Below are 25870 nucleotides of genomic sequence, written 5' to 3'. Positions count from 1 at the left end.
TGTCCTTGGGCAAGTCACTTCCTCTCCTGGGGCCTCGTTTCTGCAACTGCAAACGAAGGGTCGCCCAAGTCCCCTCAGTCCCACAGGCTGAATGCTTGCTCTGGCACTGCGCCAAGCCCCGCGGTGGGCACGGGGCGGGGGAGTGCCAGTGCCATGTCTCCAAGGGAAAGGAGGGGGAGCCCGGGACGCGGGTGGCGACCGCGGGGCGGCGCCCGGGGACACCGTACACCCCACCGTGGCCCCCACCCCTTGGCTGGGCGCCTAGTCCCGGGGGCCACAAGGTTACGTAAGGAGCCGGGCGGGGGGAGCGGGGCGGGGCGGGCGCCGCCCGAGCGCGACCGCCCAGCCCCCGGCGGCCCAGCCCCCGCCCTCCCGCCCGCCCGCGCCTGGTGGCGGCGGCGGCGGCGGTAGTGGCAGCCGCGCAGACCCGCGGAATGGAGCGGCGCCGGGGCTGAGCCGGGCGCGCAGGGGCCGCCGCATGTGCTGCGCGGGGAGCGGCTGCAGAGCCGGCGGAGAGGGAACGCGAGAGGCCCCGTCGGAGCGGCCGCCGGAGCAGCGCCGGAGATGGGGTGAGTGAGCCCGCGCCGCGCGCAGAGCGCGCGGCACCCCGAGGGGCTGCGGTGCCCTGGCTCGCGTCCCTAGGCTCGAAGCCCCCCCTGAGCGAACCGGCCTGTACGCCCAGCACTGGGAGACTGGAGCCAGGGCGCAGCCGGCTCCGGAGAGCCTGGGGCCGCCCGACCGCGCGCTCTCCTCCCCGGAGCCCGGACACCGGGCAGGGGCACCCCGGCCTGGGCGCGGACTTTCCGCGCAGCGCGCGTGGCCTTCGCCCTCTAAGGCAGCCCGGGCGCGGGGACACCGGGCGGGGACAAGCACACTGGCCGGCCTCCCTGCTTCGGCCATTCCGCCGCGGTCCCTTCGCTCCAGGCGCGATCAACTCCAGGGCCTGTGTTTGGGAGTCTAAGAAGCAGTTGGTCTGTCTCCACAGTTGGGGTTTATTACGTACAAAATAGAATTCGAAGTTTTCCTGGAAAGGGAACACACCAGATAACAATAACCCCCCGCATAGGAATAGTGGACTTTATGCTTTGAGATGACGGAGGATGTGTAGGTAAGGCTTCAATCTTTGAAACAACTGAGTAGATGCTCAGGAGAGAAGTTGAAGCACTCTGTCGAAGTGACTAATGCATCCGAGTATATAAAGTAATTTAAAAAGCAGGATTGATTTCTCCTTGGCGTCTCTCTGAGCAGTAGGCGCTGTGAGTCAGGGAGCCGCTGCGCTAATAACACAATTAACTCCGTGCATCTGCTCACCCGATGTAAGCACATATTGATGATGTGCTGTACAGGTTCTGGGAGTGGTTATTATTCCCATTTTACAGATAAGGCAGCAGAGGCCTGAAGTGGTTGGGTGACTTCTCCCAGGTTGAGCAGGCAGCTGATGAGTGTTTGTAGAATGACCCCTGAGCGCACGGGCAGAGCCGCCGGCGCAGCCTGACAGTGGGCTTGGGGTGGGTTGGTGGTGGGTACCTGAAGGGGAGTTCCTGAATCTCTATGTCCCCTGCTGCTGAGCTGAGCGCCCTTCACTCATTCCTCAAGACCTAAAGACTTCTGCGGGGTGCTAGGTCTAGAGAGCTTGCTTTCCTGGGCAGGATTGGTGAGCAGTAGAAAGGGGAAGGGTCCTCCTGGTGATCTGACCAGGCTTCCACGGTGGCTTCATTGTGCCTTAGTCCTTACCAGTTTGTGGAGTCATTTTACCCAGTGAATTTTTACCTCTGGGATCTGTAAAATGTTTGGAGGAACCAGAGGGAGGCTGAAATGAATTTTGAGAAGGAAAGTGTGAGAACTCCAGACCGACGTGAGCAGGTCAGAGGGGACAGAGAGGAGCCTGGAAATTTGCTGAAGACACTGGTGCTGATCCAGATTTCACACGGAGGAAGCTGTTAGTGGTTTTTACCAGAGGCACCCTGGCCGGGAAGCTGTTTTCCTGTAACATTTCCAGTGACCTCTTGGTTGGCTATGAAACGGCTGCTCTTTGTGCAGTGGGAACCTTTGAGGTTCTCATATTTCATACTTTAAAAAAAAATGTATAGAAAGGAGTTGGCAAATGTAGGTCTCAAGATGGAAGATAAAAGGAACCTGGTAATTTTAACTCTCTCTGTACACCCCCTGCCCCCACCCCCACTCCCAGCCAACACAAAACCAACCCAACACACTGGCAGGATCAAAGATAAATATTGAAGCTCCGTGGTTGAGATCAAATGGTTCTGTGGAAATGAAAATGTTTACTCATAAAAGCTTAAAGAAAATGTCAGAAAATAATTTTTGTTTGTAGAGAAGCTGGGAGGAGTAGTTTGGGGATTTTGTTTAAATACTGGATATGTCTTTCATGTAATTTTAACATCATCTGATAAATGTCTGTTACTCACTTCTCGTAGGTAAGGGTTGGTTGGTAACTCCTACCTACTTCTGCCATTTTTTAATATATCCACCTCTTCTATAATTTATGTGAACATACAAACCATGGCTGTAAATTGAGATGGAGCTAAGGGCTGGGTAAGCTATTCACACAGAGGAGGGAGCCATTTTCACCGAAAATAGAACCAATGTCATCCTTTCCGAGAGTTGAGTAGGATGGAGGGGGATGAACTAAGAAAGGGCAGCCAGTAGAAAAGCTTGCTGTGATCCTACAGCTTTGTCACAGCTCTACTGTGTAGACACGACCAAAATTTAAAAGGAGGAAAAAAAGTCAAACCTGAGTTTCTCTCTCCCCCACTTAAGATGCTTTTCCTCATTCAGAAGTTCACTGCTATTTCCCGCTTCTCTTCTGAGAAGTATTGTGCATTGTGTATCCATTTCTCCAGTAAAGTTGTGTTTTCACTCCCCCAGGAAGTTGTTTCCTACTTTCTTCCTTCCTCAGGTCTCCCTCTTCTCCCCCGACACACATCTTGCCTCCCTTTTCATTGACAAAAGACAGCCACAGTCCAAGGAAGAGCCTCACCACCGCCCCCCATGCCTACAGTCCCGTGTGTGGCCACCCCCATGTTTTCCTTCCTACCTGTTGTCCTGCCAGAGGCTTGACCCTCCTGGAGGACCAGACATCACATCCCCTTTCACCTTGTTAGGGAACATTTCTTGTTTTCTCCCCTCCGTCTGTCTCTAGGGTCTTTCCCATCAGTGTACAAACATGCTTTGGTTCAATGCTGTCCCATGGAACTTTCCACACTGATGGAAACATTCTTATCTGTGGTCCAGTACGGTGGTCACCAGCTACCTGCGGCTGTGGGGCACTTGAAATGTAGCTAGGGTGACTGAGAGCTAAATTTTTTAAGTTTGAATAGCCACACGTGGCTAGTGGAGCCTCCATGGTAGACAGCACAGCTTTAGCATCTCTCATTTCACTGGGTTGGCCAAAAAGTTGATTTGGGTTTTTCTATACCATCTCATGGAAAAACCTGGACGAAATTCTTGGCCAACCCGATACATCCCTGTCCTTCTTCTGTTCCACTTCTTTGCTCCCCTTTACCTGAGAACATCTCAAAAGAGAAGCCCGAAACCACTGTCTCCATTCATCTCCTCTGCCTGCCATTTGTTAGCCCTTCATAGCCTGTAGTCTGGCTTCTGTCCCCACCTCGTCACCAGAACTGCCGGGTCACTGATGGCCTGCATGTTGTCAGACCTCTGTCCTTGTCTTCCTACCCTCCTCAGCAGTGTTCCTCCCCTGTGGCCACTCCCCCGCCTCCCCTCCACACTCTCCTGGGCTTCTGCTTCCCTTCCCGATGACTCCTCGTCAGTCTCCCTGCTGGTTGCTCCTCTGTCTGACCTCAGAGTGATGGGGTTGCTTAGGGACTGGTCCTGGTTCCTTTTTGCTGTCCACCCTCTCTTCCTTGGTGATGTTATCCCATCCCTCCATGGCTTTCAATATATGCTGGCAACTCCCATATTTATATTTCTTTCTTTTTTTAAAAGTTTATTTTATTTATTTGGCTGTGCCAGGTCTTAGTTACAGCCCTTGTGATCCTCCATCGTTGTTGCAGCACGTAGGATTTTTAGTTGCAGCACTAGATCAGGGATCTAGTTTCCTGACTAGGGGTTGAACCCAGGCCCCCTGCACTGGGAGCTCGGAGTCTTAACCACTGGACCACCAGGGAAGCGCAGTCCATTCCACTGTATTTCTAACACAGTCCTTCCCCAGGGCTTCCTGCTGTTGTTTATGCACAGAGCTCCCCAAACCTCTCCTTCCCTCTGTCTCTTCCATCCCCAGTCCTTGGCCCCACCGTTCACCCACTTGTAAGAGTCATCCTTGATTCTTCTCTTTTCACCCCTGATATACAGGCTGTCAGTGGGTCCCCGGGGTTCTGCTCCTGGGATATTATCTGGGGGTGCATTCACCTCTCCCTAGAATCACAGCTCCTACCCTACCCCTGGCCATTTGCTTCCATCCTGGACTAACTTCCTCACAGGCACCCCCAGCATCCACTCTGGGGTGTCTGCAGTCCACTCTGCACATGGGAGCCCAGGTGATGAGTCACGCCACTTTTCAATCAGGTCGCACCCCTCCTTGCCTTAAGCCCCCGCCAGCTGACAAGAGGTTGTCCTGTGCCATCTCCTCCCAGCCCCTCTGGCCTCCCTCCCTGCCTTCTGCTGACCCTGGCCTCCTTTGTTTTCTTGCCCTGCCTGGGAGGGCTTTGAATTCGTTCTTCCCTCCACCTGGAATGCTTTTGCCCCGGTTCTGCAAAAACCTTCCTCCTTCTCATCCTTGGCATTTGGACATCGAGATCACCTGCTCAGGGTCTTTTCTAACCATCCCTGTCACCTGCTGAGGTGGCCACACTTTGTTCCCACCATTGTTCACCACACCTGCTGTTGTTTGGGTTCTTTGTGCTTGTTTATCATCTGCCTTCCCCAATAGCATCCCGAGAGGATAAAGTATTAAGTTCTTCACCAGTCAATCCCAACACCTGGCACCATGTCTTGCACCTAATAGGCTTCCAATAAATTTTTTGATTGAGTCAATGCTTGAAGTGGTGGGCAGCCTTGCCTGGACACCAGCCTAGAAGTCGTGATAATTTCTGGATTACCTTTTATATAGCATGCTTAATTGAGAGTTGCAAGGGCCAAGAGAGAAGGAAATCACATTTGGAGACAGTTTTCCTTTAATGCTGAAGCACACTGTTTAGCTTTTATTGTGACTTGGGTTAATTTTCAGGCTGTCGGCTGTCACCCGAGCATTGGGGTTGTAAATTGTCTTTCTACCCGCCTGCAGAAGGCTAAGAGAAAAGCCAGCTTGTGTGCTGTTGTGACTTTGGGATGATTTTGTCAGTGTTTACAAACAATATCTACTGTATTTCTGTTTGGCTTCAGTTTACACTCATTTGTTTTGTTCAGCCAAGATTACGTTGCGCTTGGTTATCTAACACCGGGGGCCTTCGCTTGGTAATCTATACTGGTTTGCTTTCTTCTGATGATCATTCCTTCTCCTTTAATTTTCCACTCCTCCTGAATCACACCTAATTTCGTAGTTCTTGAAAGTTAGAGACTTTTGCAGAGGGGGGGTTTCGTGTTGACTAAAATAAATAACAAGCTCTCGAATATATTGAGGAAACTTGTCTTCTCTTGGTTCTGTTATGGGTTTCTTTTGTGTATGTGTGTGTGTCTTTTGGCCACACACCACGGCTTGCAGGATCTCACTTCCCCGACCAGGGATTGAACCCCAGCCCATGGCAGTGCAAGTGCAGAATCCTAACCACTGGACCACCAGGGAATTCCTCGGTTGTGGGTTTTTTTGTTTTTGTTTTAATTTTATCTTTGGCTGGTAACAGTGTCGCTGCTCTAGGGCTTTCTCTAGCTGTGACTAGCAGGGGCTACTCTCTAACTGCTGGGCATGGGCTTTGCATTGTAGTGGCTTCTCTGATTGTGAAGCACGGGCTCCATGGTGCACAGGCTTCAGTAGCTGGGGCGCACAGGCTTAGCTGCCTCACGGCATTTGGGATCTTCCCAGACCAGGGATCAAACCTGTGTCATCAGCTTTGGTAGGCAAGGCAGATTCTTAACCACTGGACCACCAGGAATGCCTTGTTGTGGGTTTTTTAAACTTGGCTTCCTGAGGTCTCAAGCTCGTCATCTGTAAGGCAATTGAAGAATCTGTCGAGGATCCAGGATGAGCAAACCTACCAGTTAGTTGCTGCCCTTGTGGAGTTTATATTTTAGAAGGAAAACATAAGCCACATACACAAGTGCCAACTATATGTGTGAGTTTAAACAAAATGCTGTAATCCATAGGGTGTCAGAGGAACTATCAGGGGAACATAAGAAAGATTCCCCAGTACACTAGGCAGAAATACTTAGGGAGACCCTTAACATGTAGGATCATCCTCATTGTTTAGACAGTCCTTAGTGTCACCCTTCATGTCAGAGCTGGAAAAATACACAGTGCTTGGCATCGGGTAGATAACAAGTAGATATGTGCCGAATGAATGAATGACTCATTTTGGGTTGACTTTCACTTTGGGAAAATGCTGTCATGCTTATTGGAAACAGTCCTGAAACTCCTGACTTGGTTTTAGGATGGACTTGAGGGCATGTTTGCTGCTTGTACACAGTTCCCTGAAGGGGGACCTAGAACAGAAAGGGGCTTTGTTTTTTGTCTGATGGGCTCAGTGGTTTGTGTAAATTATTAGGTTTCCTTTCTGCAGTGGCTTCTGGGGAACTTAGGAGACAGAAGTGTGTTGACCTTATCACATTGATGAGATCTCATCCTTTACGTCTATTCTTCGCTCAGTTTTTTGACCCTGTCCTTGTTTTGCCTTCACTCTTTCACTAAGTAAAAAAAAAAAACAAAAACAGGAAATAGCTTTGCTTTTTTCTAATTATAAAAGTATTACATGTTCATACTAAAAAAATAACAGTGTAAAGAAGAAAGTGAAAATTACTTGTCATCCCACATTGCAAGGATAACCTCCATCCGCAATCAGATGTCCATCTTCACAGACTCTTTTCCATGTATACATGTCTCAGTGTCTAGATAGACATTTATGTAGAGCAAGCAATATCAAAAAATTGGATATTTTTATCAAAATGGAATCATGTCACACATCTCTTTTGTAACCTAAGTTTTTCAACTTAAAATACCTTGAATGGACATCTTTCCCTGCCAGTTACTATAAATATACACCATCATTCAACTCCAAACCTACTTCTGATTTATCATTTTGCTGAATTTTATACATCTCTGCAAACCTGCTGAAATCCTTTTCTAGAGCAAGGCAGGGTATAAATTAAAATATAAAAGCCACATTTTGATAATCTTTTAAATGAATTACTGAAGGAAAGAAATGGTAGAGGAGACCAAGATCACAATTAACATTAGGTAATTTGCGGAGACAGTGTAATTTCGGATGAGTCACCGCTCCTTAGTGAATCCTGGTAGGAACACCCAGGATCCATCGTGGTTGCTAAGGGTGGCTGGTGGACGAGGACCCAGCTGCTCAAACTGTCTCTGCTTGTTTGGAAATATTAGGGCAGAGTAATTCTGCTGTAAGACCTAGAAGAGAAGGCTGCTTACAAGCCGAAAGCACCCATGCCCACCCCTTAGACATCTTCTCTGCAAAGTCCTGTGTCTGCTGGGCATCAGGCACCTCCTGCAGAGAGACTTCCCTTGTTGAGGGGATTGACAAGAATTCACAGTCAGGGAGGTCGGTGCAGTCCCTGCTTCAGTTGTCAGGCAATTAAAAAAAAAATCTGGATAAATCCCGGGACAGATTACCTATGCCAGCATTAGCACCTAAAACCTTTGGGAAAAGACTTCTTTTGGTATATGCAGTGGGGATGGGAGCTCCTATCCCCTTTGAAAAGAAAAATTCATTGCACTTTTGTCAAAAGTGAACAGCACCCCCAAACAGAGTTACAATAGAGAAAAAACATTCTTCAGAATATTAGAACTCTCAGGTGTGCTGGGTTAGACTTTTTTTTTTTTTCTAACATGAAAATAAATTAAGCACAAAGGAGCCTCAAGAGGAGTTAGGGCCAAGAGCTGCTGATTTGCATGGGTTTGGATCCTTGGGTCCCCAAGCCCTGCATGTTCTCTGCCTGCACTTCTAGGTATTGCGCGCATGGCCTGCCCCCACCCCCAGTCATATTTATAGGCTTGGAGGTGCGTGTTGGCAGCCAGAGCCAGCTTCCTAGCGGGGTGTGCATTGTGTGGGAAGAGTGTCAGGTTGGGAACCTCTGCTGAATGTACGATGAAGCCTCCCTCCAGTAGTTCTGCCACCGGGGACTGTTAGTCATATGGTATCATTCTGGTAGAATTTATTTAAATTATATTTCAAATTAGCTTGTTAGAATAAAAATATGCATGTGGGAACACATTTAGACATTTGTCAACGACTGGAGATTTTTTTTTAAATTTTTTATTCACAAGCCTGGTTGATAGTCATCTTATTCTTCTAAGGAACTGGGGACCATGGCATCCTCCACCCTGTGCAGAAAAGCTTAGGATAAAGCATTGCCACCAGCCGAAGCAGTTAGCTTAAGAGCTGTGCATTAAGAGACCCCAGTAGTTGTTGCTGTTTAGTGGCTAAGTCGTATCTGACTGTTTTGCAACCACATGGACTGTAGCCCACCAGGCTCCTCTGTCCATGGGATTCTCCAGGCAAGAATACTGGAGTGGGTTGCAACACCCTCCTCCAGGGGATCTTCCTGACCCAAGGCTCCAACCGAGTCTCCTGTACTAGCAGGCGGATTCTTCACCACAGAGCCACCTGGGATGCCTAACAGACCTTGTAAACAGTGCTAAATACCCAGGTATCTCCCAGCCAAGTGGAGGCTGCATTCCAGCTGCCGGCAGGACTCTGACCAGTCCTTTTCAGTTGCCTTGTTCTGGGAGGTCTTGGTCCAGCTCTTGGGTGATGAGTGGGACCATCCAACCAGCCTTTGTCTCCTTCCTCCCCTTGTGCATTGGGGGATGTCTTTTCTGTGGGTTGCAGGGTAGAGTTTGTCCACAGGGATCCAATTAGTGAGGCATATTGCAGACCCTGCTGCCCTGGCATTGGAGCCCTTTTGGGATTTTTAATTGGGAAAGCTTTTAATTGGAGTTGTTCAGATAAATGGAGAATGGGAGGGTTGCTTTGGTGTCTGTCGTCCTGCGGGAGAGGGGTGATGGAGAAGGTCCTCTTGGGGATGAGGAACAGGTCCTCCTGTTCTGGGAGGCTCTGAAGGGCAGGAGAAGGAGCTCCTGGTAGACATGGCTGATTTCAGCTCAGTTGGTCTGAGGACGAACTCTCTAACCCCTCCAGGCAGACTGAAACTAGAACTGGCTGTCTCAGCAAGATGAGTCTGTTGTCATGGAAGTCCACCTGTCTGGAGACTGGAGAGGATGCTGAGTTCAGATCCCAGCCCTCCTGGCTGGCTGTGTGAACTTGGACAAGTCATTTTATCTCTCTAGCTTCACCATCTGCATCTATCAAAGGACTGAGACAACTGACTAGTAAAATGTGTGCATAACGTTTAGAACACTGTTTTGACACATAAATGGCTTCCCAGGTGGCACTAGTAGTAAAGAATTCATCTGCCAATGCAGGAGATACAAGAGATGAGGGTTCCATCCCTGGGTCAAGAAGATCCCCTGGAGAAGGAAATGGCAACCCACTCCAGTGTTCTTGCCTGGGAAATCCCACAGACAGAGAAGCCTGGTGGGCTACTGTCCATGGGGTCGCAAAGAGTTGGACATGACTGAGCACACACGTATACTTCACTGACATAAATATTTCATCAGTGGTGCCCAAGTTCTCTAAGATCATCATGGTCATTTCTGCCTTGGGTGGAAGGTCTACAAGTGGCTCCCGATGTGACTTTCGGGGATACATGGTTGGACATGGTCCATTCCTGGGCCCTCCTCAAGTCCTCAGCTGCTCTCTCCCAGTCCTGAGTATTGTCAGAGTTGGTTCTTTGTCATCATGTGACCCAGAGGATATGCAGTTTGTCTTCTGAGGCTTCCACTCATATCACTAAGCCTCTCAGTTCGTGTGGGTGGAGAAATGTTACTAGCTAGTGGACAAGAAAGGTAAGGAAGCTGACCCACCTATCTTCACAAGAAAACTAGTCTACCGGCCAGTTGCTTTCATGGGGAGGTGCAAGAGTGGACCAAAAACAGAAACCAAAAATCAGTATCTCCCCATTGTGGGGGGCATCAGACTAGTGATTTGTGCTGCTGGTTAGGGAACCCTTCATTGTATACTCATTCACTTATTCATTCCACAAATCAGGGCCATCTGCCTTATGTGCTGTGAACAGTCACAGTGATGGCCGCATGATGCTCTCAGTCTGGTAGGGGAGGTAGACGTCAAGCAGACGTTACCTAGTTAACTAACATGGGAGGTATCAATATGGGGCCATGGCTCATGTGGACCAGACAGTAATTGGCTTCAGGGTCTCATATCTCTGATTCCCACCCGCTTATATGGATCTGAACTCCTCTCTGATCACTCTTCATCTGTTCATCAGCTCTGGTAACTTTCTTTTTAAAAGTTATTTATTTTCAAATTTTTTGGCTGCACCACAGGGCATGTGGGACCTTAGTTCCCCAGCCAGGGGTTGAACCTGTGTCCCCTGCATTGAAAGCACAGAGTCTAAACCAGTGAAACACCAGGGAAGTCCCTCCTGTAACTTTCTTGGCCATCCCTTAGCTTTTGAGCACCTTCTCTGGGCCAGGCGACAGGATGACAGAGGCTGTTGGGACAGGGTTCCTGCCCTCCCAAGGGAGATGGATGGTGGGTAGCTAATTAGGACAATGAAATAGCCTTTTATTGACATGTCACTAAGGATAAAATTCCTAACTCTTTGAGAAGTTGCAGAAGGCTTCTTAAAAAAGGTGACTTTGGAACTGAGTCTTGAAGGATAAGGAGGAGTTTCCGAAGCAGCCAGAACTGCAGAGCAAAGGGAAGCGTTGGGATGGAGAGGAGGCAATAGAGTGTTCAGGTCAAGAACAGAGACCTCGGACGCAGGCCTGGGCTGGCTGTTCGCTGGCTATATGGCTTGAAGTGAGATACTGACCTTTGTGAGCTTCAGTTTCCTTATATGTGAAATGGGACTGATGATAGTACCACCATCATAGTGTGGTTGTGAGGATTAAACGAAGCACACACTGTGATGTGCGTTAGCTGTTAGTAGTGGGCAGGGAGGTGAGAAAGAATGTGAAGTGCATGGTGAGTGTGGAGAAGGGGTCAGGAGCGTACAGACATGAAGGAAAGGCCTTTGTGCTACATGTTTGGGACTTTATCCCATAGGTGGCAGGGGGAGCCAGCCATGGGTGAGGCTGGAGGTGGGAGGAGCAGTTCGTCTTGGTGCCTAAGAATGAGGCCTGAGTCCCAGGCAGTAGCAGGCAGTGGGCTCAGAGAGGACGAGCTAACTTGGGTTAGGAGGCAGAAACATGCGATGTCCTATGGAATTTTTACTTCAGTCTATAGGTAATGAGGGAACACTCAGTTTTGAAGAGAAGAACATTGCTTGTGTTAGGAAGATTATTCCAGAGATGATAATGAAGGGTAGCGCAGAAAGTTGAGAGACTGGAGGAAAGAGACCTCATAGAAACTAGCCACAGTCCAGGCAAGAAGTGTTGAGAGCACAGAGCATGTATGGCCCAGATTTATATATGTAAACCATGCCCTGTTCTGTGCTGGATTGTGGCAGCTTCTAGGAGTATATATAATACAATTAAAGCAGAAAAATATATGTAAGGCACCTTTCCAGAGATGAGAGAGTGAAAGCTTGAATGTCTTTCCTATAGAGTTGCTAAATCAGGACACAAACTAAACTATTAACTTAATGAAAACTTAGTGGGTTTGAGTTAGTATGCAGAGTGTGTCTATACAATATCTCATTTAAATCTCACAACAACCCTCACTTTCACAGTTGGAGAAACTGGGCTTGAGAGATTCAGTAATCTGTCCATGCTCACAGCCAGGAAACCAAGCTCACGCCTATTTGAGAGCAGAATTCGTGTTCTTAAGATGCATTTTCTAGAGGCCAAAGGCACCCCGAGAGTCATGTGGGAGGTGGACCCACAGCTCTTGATTGTTGTAACGCGAGAAAGGGAGAGGTGGAGCTGCCAGCAATTCAGGTATTTCTAGACTGTTTGAGTGGATGGTGGTGCTGTTGACTGAGATTAAGAACACAAGAGGAGATGCGTTTTAGGGGAGAGAGTTGATGAGAGTTTAGTCTGGGTGAATATGGTGAATTTCCACTTGTAGTGGGTCATGTGCAGTGGCCTCTATCAATAGAAATTCAGCTCTAGCACTCAGCAATTAGGGTAGAATCAGAGGTACAGATTTGAGAGCCATCACCTCTGAGATGGACTTGATCACCCAAGGAGAGAGTGGATCAAGAAGATGAAGATGGGAGTCTTCCCTGGCCATCCAGTGGTTAAGACTCTGCGCTTCCAGTGCACGGGGTGTGGGGAACTAAGATCCCACATGCTGCGCAGCACAGCCAAAAAATAAAAATAAATAAAATAACAATAAGAATAATAAAATATTTTTTAAAAAAATACTTTAAAAAGATGAAGATGGAACTCTGGGAAAGGGCACTAGTTGAAGAGAAGGAAAAGAAGCCAGTGGGTGAGACTTAGAGGTGATGATACTGGAGGCAGGCTGGGGGAGAGCAGTTTTGCAAAAGCCAGGAGAGAGGAGGCTGAAAGGGAGGTGTACTCAACATGGGTGAAGGCCTCGGGAAGCTGGGTAGGGACCCAAGGTGCATGCTGTTAAATCCTGCTGTGGGGGTGGGAGAGTTAGGGCACTGATGGGTTTTAAGAGCAGCTTCAGCCAGGTGTGAAGGCACAAATCCATCTGCAGTGGTTTAAGGAGTGAGTGTACGGCAGGGGAATAAAGAAGTCAGGCTAAGGTTGAGGATGAGTCAGGGTAGTAGGAAGGCTGATTTTCATTTCATCAGTTGAGCATGTTGGGAGGCTGAGGGGGGAATAGGAGTGGAGATTGAAGATATTAGAGAAAGATGACAGGCAGTGTGGTTGGCACAGGGAAGTGGATGGCAGGAAGGAACTAGAACAAGAGCTTTATGCTGGGAGGATCACCCTTAGAGACCAGGCAAGGTGCAGGTATGGTGGCATTTTGAGGCTAAGGTGGAAAGGGGAATGAGGAAGCTGGGTCGCCTGGATTTCCTTCTCTGTGTGAGCTAAGGAATTGATCTGAGAATGAGGGGGTAGATTAGGAAGAGAAGAAATGGTTTGATACAACTGACTGTAGGCAAATACAGATTTGTGAGCAGCCTTGCAGTGCCCATTGGAGACTGAGGAATGTATTGGTAAATGTGCTAGTTGCCAGCATGCGAGGTGACCTGGGGGCAGGAACAGAGGCAAGCAACCCCAGACCCAGGGGCTGGGCAGTCAGAGATGGCCAGCCCAGCTGGACTCCAAGTGCTTTACCTTCCGCAGCCCTGGGGGATGCTGTATGGAGGAGGGGAAAGCCTGCTTCATCTCCATCAGTCACCTCTCTGCCCTCGCTTCTCTGAATAGCCAGCCATTGTTCTGTTGTTAATAATCTTCCAGACCTTTCCTAAAAAATGCATTAAAATTTTTGCCAGCACGACCTCTTTGAGTAATGAGATCTGTAAGTTTATTAACCTCTGTGAGAAGTAGATTTCCTTGCTCCATGGGAGCAGATAATCTCCTGGAGGGAATGAACATTAATGTGGTGACCCAGAGGGTCAGCTCAACACCTGAGGGCACAGGCTTTTCTGTGGGGATGGCTCATCTTGTGCCCTTGCCCCCATCAGCTGACGTGATATGTGCCCCATGGAAGGAGGGCTGGGCACTTCTGCATAGCCCTCTCCTTGGTGCCGCTCTGAGTTTGCAGTGGCCCGAAGTTGAGACAGTCAGAGAAACCAGCATAGCAAGACCTCGTCTCTTTCCCTCCTTTCTCCTGTGTTTTGCTCTGCTGGGTCTTCCTTGCGGTGTTTGGGCTTCTCTAGTTGTGGCACTCAGTCTCAGTTGCCCTGCGGCATGTGGGATCCTGGTTTCCCAACCAGACGTCAAACCTACATCCCCTGCATTGGAAAGCAGATTCTTAACCACTGAACCACCTGGGAAGTCCCCTTGTTTCTTTTGCTGAGTCTAGTTCTCTCAGTATGAGGAGGGGAGGGTTGGGCATGATAGCACTGAGTTGTATGCAGACAAGAATATCTAGACAGTAGTTCTGTTCTTAGAGGCCCAGGAACCCACTGGAGTCGGAAGGGCTTTAGGACATGTGCTATATGACCATGTTGAAACACATCCTCTGTTGTTCCAGTGGCAGCCTTCAAATCTGCACATGTATTGGACAGTTGGCATAAGCTACTTGCAGGGCGTTCAGCTAAGTAGCAGCAATCCATGACTTCATCCTCATTAGTTTGGTGTTTCAAGTCTGTTCTAACCTCGTCTGACCTACCTGCCGTCAGTGTACCTGAATGCTTGGCCTGTGCCTCTCTATGTGGTTTATCACATAAAGTTGATTATAACAAAGTGTTATATCAACATAATGTCATAATCTGCTTCTTCCCACCCTTGCTAACTAGACCAGCACAGTCCCATAGAAATACGAAGCCACATATGTAATGTTACATGTTCTAGTTTCCATTTAAAAAAGCAAAAGAAACAAGTGAAATGAATTTTAATGTCTATTATTTATTTATTTATTGGAGTATAATTGCTTCACAGTGTTGCATTAGTTTCTGCTGTAGGACAAAGCGAATCAGCTATAGGCAACATCTATCCCCTCCCTCTTGGACTTCCCTCCCACCCCATCCCACTCTCTCGGTCATCAGAGCACTGAGCTGAGCTCCCTGCACTATAGAGCAGGTCCCCACTGGCTTACTGTTTACGCATGGCGGTGTGTATGTTGCTGTTTAGTCACTAAGTCGTGTCCAGCTCTTCTGTGACCCCGTGGACCGCAGCCCCCCAGCTTGCTCTGTCCATGGGATTTCCCAGACAAGAATACTGGAGGAGGTTGCCATTTCCTTCTCCAGGGGATCTTTGTGATCCAGGGATTAAACCTGTGTCTCCTGTTTCTCCTGCATCGGCAGGTGGATTCTTTGCCACTGAGCCACCTGGGAAGCCCCAGGAGTGTATATCTTGTCAGTCCTAATCTCCCACTAACCCCTCCCCACCCTCCGTGCCCACATGCCCACTCTCTACATCTGCATCTCGATTCCTGCCCTGCAGATAGGTTGATCAGGATCATTTTTCTAGGTTCCACCTATATGCATTAATATACTACATTTGTTAATTCTAACATATTTTAGCCAAATATATCAAAAAATATTATTATTTTTAACATTTAACAATTTAAGTCAGACATGGCCCCCCTCTTATTTCCATGGAATTCTCGTTCTAGTGAGGGAGACAGATTCCACCTGTCTCTGCCCACTCCCAGCCCTCTCTTCCCCCTGCGAGCATCCACAAATAAAATAGCTGCAAGTTGTACTCAGTGCCATGAGGGAAGGAAGCAGGGGCTGAGCCCAGCTTGAGGCCGTATGTTTATGGGCTGCCTCCGAAGAGGTGACATTTAAGCTGCTCTATCACGTGAAGAGCAGGAGCAGATCGTTCTAGGTGGAGGGAGGGGCGGGGTTAAAGACCCAGTGTGGGAAGGGGCTGCCCAGAATGTTTCAGAAACTGAAACCTGCGGGGCTGGCTGGCAGCGAGGGAGGGAGGGGCGCCCAGGCCGGGGTTGGAGAGTGGGTAGGCATGAGGGCAGACTAGATCTCATAGGCTGTGGCATGGACGATGGCTTATATTTGAAATGCTGTGAGAGCAGATAAGACTGAAGGGTTAGGACAGACCTGTGGGTGGTTAAGATTCTGTACTTCCAGTGCAGTGGATGTGGGTTTAATCCCTGGTCAAGGAACCAAGATCCCACATGCCAAGGGATGCTGCCAAAAACAAACAAACAAACAAAAGACAGAAAGGTTTTAATAGGCCTGTGACAGCCCTTCCTATGTTTTAAGAAGACTTCTCTGGTGCTCTATGCAGAATGGATGAAAGGGGATAAGACCTGAAGCGAGAAGTGGCAGGGCTTCTGTGTTCTAGTTCAAAGAGGATGCTGGCTGAGCCTGAGAAGGTCACGGAGGGAAGGAGAGAAGTGAGCAGACTGCAGATGGTTTGGGGGAAGATTTGTTAGAGCTTTCAGAGAGATTGGTTATAAGGTAGGAATAAGGGGGAGGGAGGGAATGAGAAGAATCCCTTTGGTTTGGGGTTTAAGCAAGTGGTGGCCACTTGATGCAAAGAGCTGACTCTTTGGAAAAGACCCTGATGCTGGGAAAGATTGAGGGCAGGAGCAGGGGACAACAGAGGATGAAATGGTTGGATGGCATCACCGACTCAATGGACATGAGTTTGGGCAAGCTCTGGGAGTTGGTGATGGACAGGGAAGCCTGGTGTGCTGCAGTCCATGGGGCTGCAAAGAGTTGGACACGACTAAGCGACTGAACAACAATAAGGTGTAGGGAAGCCTGGAGGAGCAGAAGGTGAGGGGTGGGGTGGGAGACTCAAGGTCAAATGGCCACATCATGTTAAGCTTGAGGGGCTGTGTGGAGCTGGGCAGAAGGCAGGGAGTTAATGTAGCTTGGGTTCAGCAGAGGTCAGATTGGAAGAGATTGGGTGACTTCTTGATGAATTGAGAGGGAAGGCAAAGGAGGAGAGGGCTTAGAAGTGTCCATTTTCCAGGTGGCGGTAGAGCAGGCGGAGCCAGCAAGAAAGATAGAGGAGGAGAGCCCAGGGAGGGAGGAAGGACAGGGCTGTGTCTCAGCCGGGGCTTGGGTGTCAGTGTTGAGTGCTGCACAAGTGACCTAGGGCTGAGTGGTGTGGTGGCTGGTGGTGGCCGTGACCTGAATCCAGACAGCAGCGAGTCAGGTGGGCCAGGCACCAGGTGGGCTGGAAGATGAATGGGACGGGGGTTGTGTGAGGGAGGTGTGGACCACTTTCTCAAGTTCTTAATTGGAACTTCCCTGCTGGTCCAGTGGCTCAGACTCCATACTCCCAATGCAGGGGACCCAGTTTTGATCACTGGTCAGGGAACTAGATCCCACATGCCGCAACTAAGACTTTGCATGTGTGTGTTAGTCACTCAGTTGTGTCCGACTCTGTGCAACCCCATGGACCATAGCTCGCCAGGCTCCTCTGTCCATGGGATTCTCCAGGCAAGAAGACTGCACTGGATTCCCATGCCCTCCTCCAGGTCATCTTCCTGACCCAGGGATCAAACTCGCGTCTCCCACGTGGCAAGCAGACTTGTTACATCTGAGCCACGAGGGAAGTCCCTAAGAGTTCGCATGCTGCAACTAGAAGATCCTGCATGCTGCAACTAAGACCCAGCATAGCCAAACGAATGAACGAGTGAATGGAGTTGACAGCTGAAGGTACGGAGTGATGAGACAGTCACATGAGAGGCTGTGGGTAAAGGGAGAAGGTATTTAAGATAGGAGAGCTCCAGCATGTGTGGATGCTGGCAGGAGTGCTGCCCAAGAGAAGCAGGGTGACCCAGGAGCCTAGGCCTTACGGTGGCAGGAGTGGGGTTCAGGGCATCAGGGGAAGATTGTCCCTTGGAGCAGAGAGAGGGAAGGAGGGAAGGAGGCCACAGTGCGAGCAGATGGAGGCAGGTCTGGGTGTGGTGGAAGGTGCTTGAGCTCTAGTCCAGGACTCTTGTTTCTCGCCAGGATGTATGAGGCAGGCTCATTAGCTCAGAGCAAGGGTGGAGGACTGGGGATGGAAATCTGAGGTGAAGAAAACAGAGTAAAATTGTCTGGGACCGGGTGGCCAGCCTCCCAGAGAAACCTAGGCTTTGTGGGCCATTGCAGAGAGACAGTTTGAGGTCAGAGAACATGCATTTAAAGTGAGACACGTCCACCCAGTTTTGTCCACCCCGTTGCTTGGGTGTGGACACAGAGGAAGCAGATGGCAGAGTGCATCAGGTTGGGAGGCAAGGAATTCCCATAGGGTGGGGAACAGTGACGGTCTGCGGGGAGGGCATGGGCCATTCAGGGAAGAAAGTGAACTCACTGAGGGGCACGGGGAAGAAGGCACTGGATGGGAGGCGCTGAGTCCAGGGCGAGGGGTTTGTCCTGTGGGTGGGGGTGCTGACAGGAGGTGGACAGAGGATGAGGCAGGCTCAGAGCTGAAGCCCCCATTGGTGGCAGGAAACACTTGGAGGCTGGCACGGGTGTGGCAGGGGGCAGGTGACTGGAATGGCCTCACCTCCAAGGGCACAGACAGAGCCACACTCTGGGGGCCACGAAGACACCAGCCGCCCAACTCCCCTTGGGTTCCATTTTTGTGGAGGATGAGAGGAACGGACCGGCTGTGTATGGCGGAGCAGTGTTGTCCTCACAGACTAGCTTTGTGTCAGTTACAAAGCTTTGTGAAGGTGAAGGGCGTATTCTGGCTGGACAGCTGGTCCTGCAGGTTTCAAGGACTTCAGGAGATTTGAGAGTGTAGGGAGGAGGGAAAGACTGGCTCCAATTTAGCCGGGAGGACCAAGAGCCTGGATGATGCTGGGTGACTGGGAGGGTGTGGTCCCCTGGCTGTCCCCCAGGTAGAGGGATGAGAAGTGAGATGTATCTTTCTGGGCATGTGAAAGACCTGGGGATTTGAGCTGGTGGTGAGTTCCCTGTGAGTCAGCCCCAGTGATGTGGTTGTCTCGAAGGCTGGCTAAAACTCTGAAGCTCTTAGCTGAAGTAATGAAATAAGTAGAGGTGGGAGTCTGCTGCATGTGACATCCAGAATGTTGTGTTTAGTTCTGGGTGCCGTAGTTCATCTGATTTAGGAAGGAGAGCAGAGCTGGAGGGGTCTGGCCACATGTTTCCTAAGGATGACACAGAGAAAGGTTTCTTTTTCTTTATCTGTTTGTCTTAGTTGCAGCACATGGGATCTTTGTTGTGACATGCAGGATCTAGTGACCCGACCAGGGATCGGATGCAGGCCCCCTGCATTGGGAGTGTGGAGTCTTAACCACTGGACCACCAGGGCAGTTGCCTGAAGGAAGGTTTCTTAAAATGAAGTTTCTAGGGCCTTCCCTGGTAGTCCAGTGGATAGGAATCTGCCTGCCAACGCAGGGGACATGGGTTTGATGCCTGGTCAGGGAAGATTCCACGGGGCAGCTAAACCCATGAGCCGCAACTGCTGAAGCCTGCATGCCTAGAGGGTGTACTCTGAAACAAGAGAGTCCACCACAGTGAGAAACCCACACACTACAACTAGAGAGCAGATTGTACTTGCCACAAGTAGAGAAAGCTTGTGCACAGCAACAAAGACCCAGCACACCCAGAAATAAATAAATACACAATTTTTAAAAATGAAGTCCCTATGTGCAATTCAGGGGTCTGTGAACACCCATCCCCACAAACTGTATGGAGCACTGTATATGTGTATGTTCTTTTCTAGGGAGGATGGCTATAGTTTTTGATCAGATTTTCAAAGCAGTCCTTGACCCTAAAGAAAGGCCTGTTGAAAGGATCTGGGCATGTTCAGCTGTGAGAAGAAAGAACTTGGGCCAAGAGGCAGGGGCAGGAGAGAGCGGCTTCCATGTAGAGGACCACTGCCGTTTGGAGGAGGTGGTTTCCTCCTGTGGACACACCTGGAGGGACTGGGACCAGAGGGAGGGAGGCGCCCGCAGAGGGTTTGGCTCCATGGGGGTGGAAGGGGCCTGAGCACACCTGGGTGTACACGGGTGGGGTGTACACGGGTGGGGTGTACACAGGGCAGAGACAGAAAGAGGTGGCCTGTGATGGCTGTGAAACCGTTGTCCAGACCTTCTTGTTCTGAGAAGCAAAAAGCTCTGGGCTCTGCCAGGCTTTCCTGTAGGGTGAGGATGTGGTGTTGTGGGCTGAGCTTTGCTGGGAGACGTGAAGCCCCTGCAGTGGCTCAGTGCAGCTCAGTGAATGAATGCTGAGGCCCCCAGAAGCCTGCCTGCCTTTCCTCAGACAGTGTCCTCTCAGGGTGTGGGCCCCTCGCCCATCCTGAGGCCTCAGTGGACCCCTCTGTGATGTGGTGTGGTGAGTGTTCCCTGGGCACAGACTTGAGGGGTGCCTAGCCCCAGCCCACATCTCAGCCAGGGCTGTGAGGCCACCTTCGTGGGCCCTCAGGCGCCCACCTTGGTGGCCTGTGCATCTCTTCTAGGATGTGGAGTTGGGTGAGACAATCTCTGAATGGGGCCTGGGGTGGAGCAGAGTATACTAGCTCAGGGTCCCCCTCCCTCCCCACACCCAGCATGCTCCCAACAGGTTCCTGGCCTCCCGCCTGACTTTGGCACCCACAGCATCTGATCTGCTAAGTCTGAAAGCGACTCCCTTGGGACAAAACTGAAGATTAATCAAGTTTGACTTTTGTCAGAGCTTCCTCTTTTATTTTTTCTCCTCTCAGTTTTTTTCTTTCTTTCTTTTTTTTAAAGCAGGCATGTTTCACCAAAGATGGAAAATTGTGGAAAATTGGAATCCCACCACTTGATTGAAAGCCCTATCACTGGCTTCAAGGGAGGGAGCTTTAAAAAGCCACTCCTTGGCTTCTCCCATGAATTTTAAATATTCTGAAAGCTTTGCCCACAAAGGCAACAATGCCTCATCCCTTGAATAATTAAATAGAGCACACTGGGGAAGGCAGGACAGCATAGGCCCAGGCATACCGTTCCTCTGGGAGCCTCCTTCTCAAGTGGTCCTCCTGACAGAGAGATGGATGCGGCTGCAAACACCTGTCTTTCAAGCAGTGGGTAAGGTTGGCACAACCCTGGCAGTGTCACGGAAGCGGATGAAGGTGTCACGTGATATGGCGCATGTTTTCCCTGAGATACCGCCATCCAGCAGCTGTTCGCAGCGGCCCTGTGAGGTCTTGGTTGGTCTTTCTTGTCCCTTCACTGCCACGTGACTGCCCATGCAAGGTGTCCATGGCCTTGGGCCGTACCCCCGATCTCCCAGCCACTGTAGTATTGACACTGGTTTCTCTGTGTACTTGGTGGAAATTTCTGGAGACTCTGTGAGGGCAAGAGAAGGCTTTTTTATCTTCCGGCAGCTGACCCTCCCCTCAGGAGCCATGGTGGCATCTCAGAACTTGCCGATTATTTCCTGGCTGTCTTCCAGGCTCTTTATCTGTGAGGCCACAGAATGGTGTGCTGGACAGACAGAGGTTGTGCCAGACGGTCACTGTGCTTGAATTCTGTGGAAGATTGAGTTTTTCTGGGAGGAAAGGAAGGAATCTTTGTTGATTATCTATAGGTATTATTTCATTTAAGCTTCATGTTTTATGGATAAAGAAATGATTTCAGAGAGGTTAAGTTACTTGGCTAATGTCACACAACCAGCACATTGAGTGGGCTGGTGGTTATGTATGTTGTCTGACTCTGAGACTTGTACAGTTCCAGGAGAAATGAAAAACACTCTTTGTTTCAAAAGTACAAACTTGAGGTCTAAAAGAAGAGACGTGTTTAAGGAAGCTCTGTTAGCACACCTTCCAAACAGCAGGGGTTAAGAGCAGGTATCTTTAGTCTGGTGTGAGCACAGAGCCATTCACACAGCTGAGTTTTCTTTCTTTAAAAAAATTTATTTATTTATTTATAGCTGCGCTGGGTCTTCACTGCTGTGTGTGGGCTCTTCTCTAGTTGAGGCAAGTGGGGGTCTGCTCTCTAGCTGCGGTCTGCAGGCTTCTCATTGCGGTGGCTTCCCTTCTTGCAGAGCACAGGATCTAGGTGCTTGGGCTCGGTAATTGTGGTGCACAGGCTTAGTTGCTTCGCAACAATGGAGCATCTCCCTGGACCAGGAATCAAACCTGTGTCCCCTGTATTGGCGGATTCTTAACCACTGGGCCACCAGGAAAGTGCCTCTCTCTTTCCTTTTTAAATCCAACATGTGCTTTTCGTGATGGTTTCCCACTCATCTGGATTCAGGGTGCTTTTAATGCTGCTTCCATCTGAAAGAGCGTCCATCTGCAAGCCTGGCTGTTCCTCTTGCAGGCTGGCAGAGGACAGTGGAGCAGCCAGCACGCAAAGCTGAGGCTGTGCCTGGCTAGAGACGGCTGTAGTGTCCCGGGCATTCACATCCATGAGGTGGGGACTGGGGCTCCACACCAGGCGCTTCTTCTTGCGTGTCCTCTTCTCCCCTTCTGGAGAGGGGTGCAGGGGATCGTTTGAGAGGCATGTTCTGGTGGGGAAGTCGTCACCACCGGAACACAGCCAAGTTTTCTACAGATTTCTTTCACCCTGAATCTACTGAGCCATTCCTCGGTCTTCCTTTTCTCATCCTTCTCTCTTCCAGTTTCTCTCAGCCCTTTTTCTCAGACCTCAGCAGAGGTTCTCAGAATGACTTAATTCTTCACCCTTGTTGAGTTGTATGTTGCAATCGACATCTATTAAGACGTTGTTCAGATCACGTAATAGGAGTCCAAGTCCCCAATAAGTAAACCTGTTAGGCTGGGTCTGTATCTGATGACTTACTTCGATATTAATCTTGACACAGGGCAGGGTGGTAAGATCACCAAAGCCCACACTGTTCTCACCTGCTTTTTGGCTGTGAATCGGGAGCTTTCTCATATTTGCCAGGGGTTCAGGTTTTAGCTGATCGCCTGCATTGCTTGTCTCAGAGATGCACAAGAACTTTCGTTTCCCCAAGTGTTGTGGCTGCTTTGTTGCAGCTGAGGTTCTCCTGAATGGAATAGAAGGACCCGCCTGTCAGGAACCTGAGAAGCAAGGTACTTGAATGATGTGACTTTCAGGACTGGTTTCCCCGGCAGCACTTTATCTCTGTAGAAGAGGGAGATTTTCAAGCTCCTCCATCCTGGGTGAGAGGTCAGACTAAGTCTGAAGTAGAGAAATTTGGTTCTCTTTGTGCCTATTACAAAAAGTGTTTGGCTTATTTATGTGTCTTTTTTCCTGGAGCAAATCTCTTACCCATGAATGGTTAAACTAACCTAGTGAGCCATGAGTACAGCTTGAAGAGGAAGTCACAAACTGAAGTTATAATCTGACACCCAGATAGGACACTTCTCTGGTGGTCCAGAGGCTAAGACTCTGCACTCCCAATGCAGGGGTCCCGGATTTGATCCCTGGTCAAGGAACTAGCTCCCATATGCTTCAACTAAGAGTCTGCATGCCACAACTGAGAGTCTGCGTGCTGTAACTAAAATATCCTGCATGCCGCAGGTAAGACACAGGGCAGCCAAAATAAATGAAAATACTTTTTAAAAAACCCAGTTAGGATCTTGTTAAGTATTTTTTCCTGAGAGGAAGTTCATGATTAAAGGTCCTCTCCATCATGGTTTTAGAATGAATTTTTTCAGGTAGCCACTGAAACTATTCTTGATGACAGGTAAAATGAGTCCCCCCCGCCCCGCCCCGCCCTGCCATCCACGGGATCAAATATTTGCACAGTGGCATCAGAAACCGCTGTATGCACTCAGATCTCTATGTCTGAGGGCTTCTGATGCTTCGTGCTTAGGCTTATCAGAATCAACAGCTTTACTTAGGTCACCTGTATTCAGGTGCCAGTCAGTGGGGACAGAGCCAGATCCAGGCAGTCCTGGAGGAGATGACCCTTGCAAGCAGCCAATTTAGCCCAGCAATGGATTTCTTAAATCTGAACTTTGCTCCTCCATTCACTCAATTAAGTAATATTTACTGAGTGCTTCCCGGGGTGACTTAAGATGGATCTTGGCCTCTGTCCTTGTAAAGCTTACAGTTTAGCAGAGGAAATGGATATTGAATAATTATGCAAGTGATTAAAATTCATTCATTCATTCAATAAGTTTGTTGAGTTTCTGGTGTACCAGGTGCTGCTCATGGTGCTACAGGCAGGAACCAGAAAGACAAAAGTCTCTGCCTTACTGGCCCTTACATTCAAATGAGATGCACAATAAATCAAATGAAAACAAGTAAATTATGTAGCGTATTAGAGGTGGTAAATACTGTGAGCAATAGAGCAGGGAAAGATGATTGGGAGTAGTAACTGGGTGGGGTGGGTGAGTGGGCACCAGTGGCAGAGAGTGGGGTGCATGAAATGAAGATTATTGATGGGTTTCGAGTTAGTGACAAGGAGTTGGAGGGGCTGAAGGCAGTGCAAGCAACTGGCAGGCCAGTTGGAGGGATCATGTGTACGTGTGTGCGTATTGAAGTGACTGAGAATCAGGACGGGAGTCGTGTAGGAGAGATGGCCCGTTATCCAGGAGCTAAAATCATCAAGAAACGAGGGGGAGTGACATGGAGGTTGGTGCTTGACAGCAGCAGTGAGGGGTAGAGGATGACAGGGCCTGATGACAAGAGATTGAAGACTGGGAAGTTGGAGGGAAGAGGGAAGAGAATCACCTGGAGTAGGCAGCAAGGAGCTTGGTGATCGGCTGTGAAAAATGCCTGCAGGGGAGGTGCCGTGTCCCCTGAGGGTGGATCATAGGGGTGTCTGGCCGGGGAGAGAGAGGCTCAGCAAGGCTTCTGTGATATTGTGATTTATAATAAGAAGTAGATGATTGGTCTTCGTCCTGTTCCTGGCACAGAGCTCCTGAAACCCTTGGAATTTCCTGTGAAGAGAGCTCTAAAAGTGTCTTGTTCGGTTGAGGAGGTGACCTTTAGAAAGCACCTAAGTATGGGGACCCAACTACATGATTGTTGTCATTCAATTGCTCAGTCGTGTCTGACTCTTTGCAACCCCGTGGACTGCAGCACCCCAGGCTTCCCTGTCCTTCACCAACTCCCGGAGTCTGCTCACACTCATGTCCATTGAGTCGGTGATGCCATCCAACCATCTCATCCCCTGTTGCTCTCTTTTCCTCCTGCCCTCAGTCGTTCACAGCATCAGGGTCTTTTCCAATGAGTTGGCTATTCATATCAGGTGGTCAAAGTATTGGAGCTTCAGCTTCAGCATCAGCCCTTCCAATGAATGTTCAGGGTTGAGTTCCTTTAGGATTAACTGGTTTGATCTTCTTGCTGTCCAGCGGACTCTCAAAAGTCTTCTCTAGCACCACAGTTCAAAAGCACCAATTCTTCAGCGTTCAGCCTTCTTTATGGTCCAACTCTCATATCCATTCATGACCACTGGGAAAATCATAGTTTTGACTATAGGGACCTTTGTTAGAAAAGTAATGTCTCTGCTTTTTAATATGCTGTCTAGTTTTGTCATAGCTTTTCCTCCAAGGAACAATACATACATACATACATATTTTTTAAAAAGAGATGTATAAGGATTAATGTATTTGCCCAGAGACCCGTCAAGGCCCTCAAGAAGGCTCCTGCCTTAACATGGTGGCCTGGGGTGGAGGGTCAGGGAACAGGTGCGGGGCCTCACTGGGCACGCACTCGGGAAGGGATCCAGAGGTGCGTGTTGGGCTTAGGTGTTCCAGGTGACTCCCAGCTTATCGCTGTATGTACCCTTGAGTAAATTATTTCATCTTTTCCTCCCGTTTTCCTCTGTTAAAATGAAAACACAGGCACTGACTGTCAAGGTTGTTGGGAAAAGGAGGTGAGCTGTGTTTGTCAGTGCCCAGAACAGTGCGAGACAACCACAGATGATCAATACACAGCGGAACCTCTGCGAAATACCTTTCTGAGGTGCTGCTGATACTGCTGGTGGTATGGATCTCAGCATTGCTGTAGGAACGGAAAGCCATCTCTTATTTAAAAGACAGATCCTTTAGGAGAGGAGCACGAATTGCACGGAAGATGTGCATGTGTTTGTGTGCTGTGGTAAGTCATTTCAGTCGTGTCCAGCTCTTTGCAACCCCATGGACTGTAGACCGCCAGGCTCCTCTATCCATGGGATTTCCCAGGCAACTATACTGAAGTGGGTTGCCATGCCCTCCTCCAGGAGATCTTCCTGATCCAGGGATCGAACCTGTGTCTCTTGTGTCTCCTGCACTGGCAGACAGGTT

The 25870-nt window shown here is 49.4% G+C and overlaps 1 protein-coding gene across 1 annotated transcript in view; it reads left to right on the top strand.

Annotated features, from left to right (window-relative positions):
- The first annotated feature begins 396 nt into the window (after nucleotides 1-396).
- Nucleotides 397-25870, top strand: part of HOMER2 (homer scaffold protein 2) — an 89748-nt gene continuing 64274 nt past the window's right edge. The window contains exon 1 of the mRNA XM_052659406.1: nucleotides 397-569. Coding sequence (XP_052515366.1) covers nucleotides 565-569 — 5 coding nt within the window. The 5' untranslated portion in view covers nucleotides 397-564. The remainder of the gene's footprint in view (nucleotides 570-25870) is intronic.

Source organism: Budorcas taxicolor, chromosome 21 (assembly GCF_023091745.1).
Source record: "Budorcas taxicolor isolate Tak-1 chromosome 21, Takin1.1, whole genome shotgun sequence".
Lineage (NCBI taxonomy): Eukaryota > Metazoa > Chordata > Mammalia > Artiodactyla > Bovidae > Budorcas > Budorcas taxicolor.
This window is presented reverse-complemented; position numbering and strand designations above follow the sequence as displayed.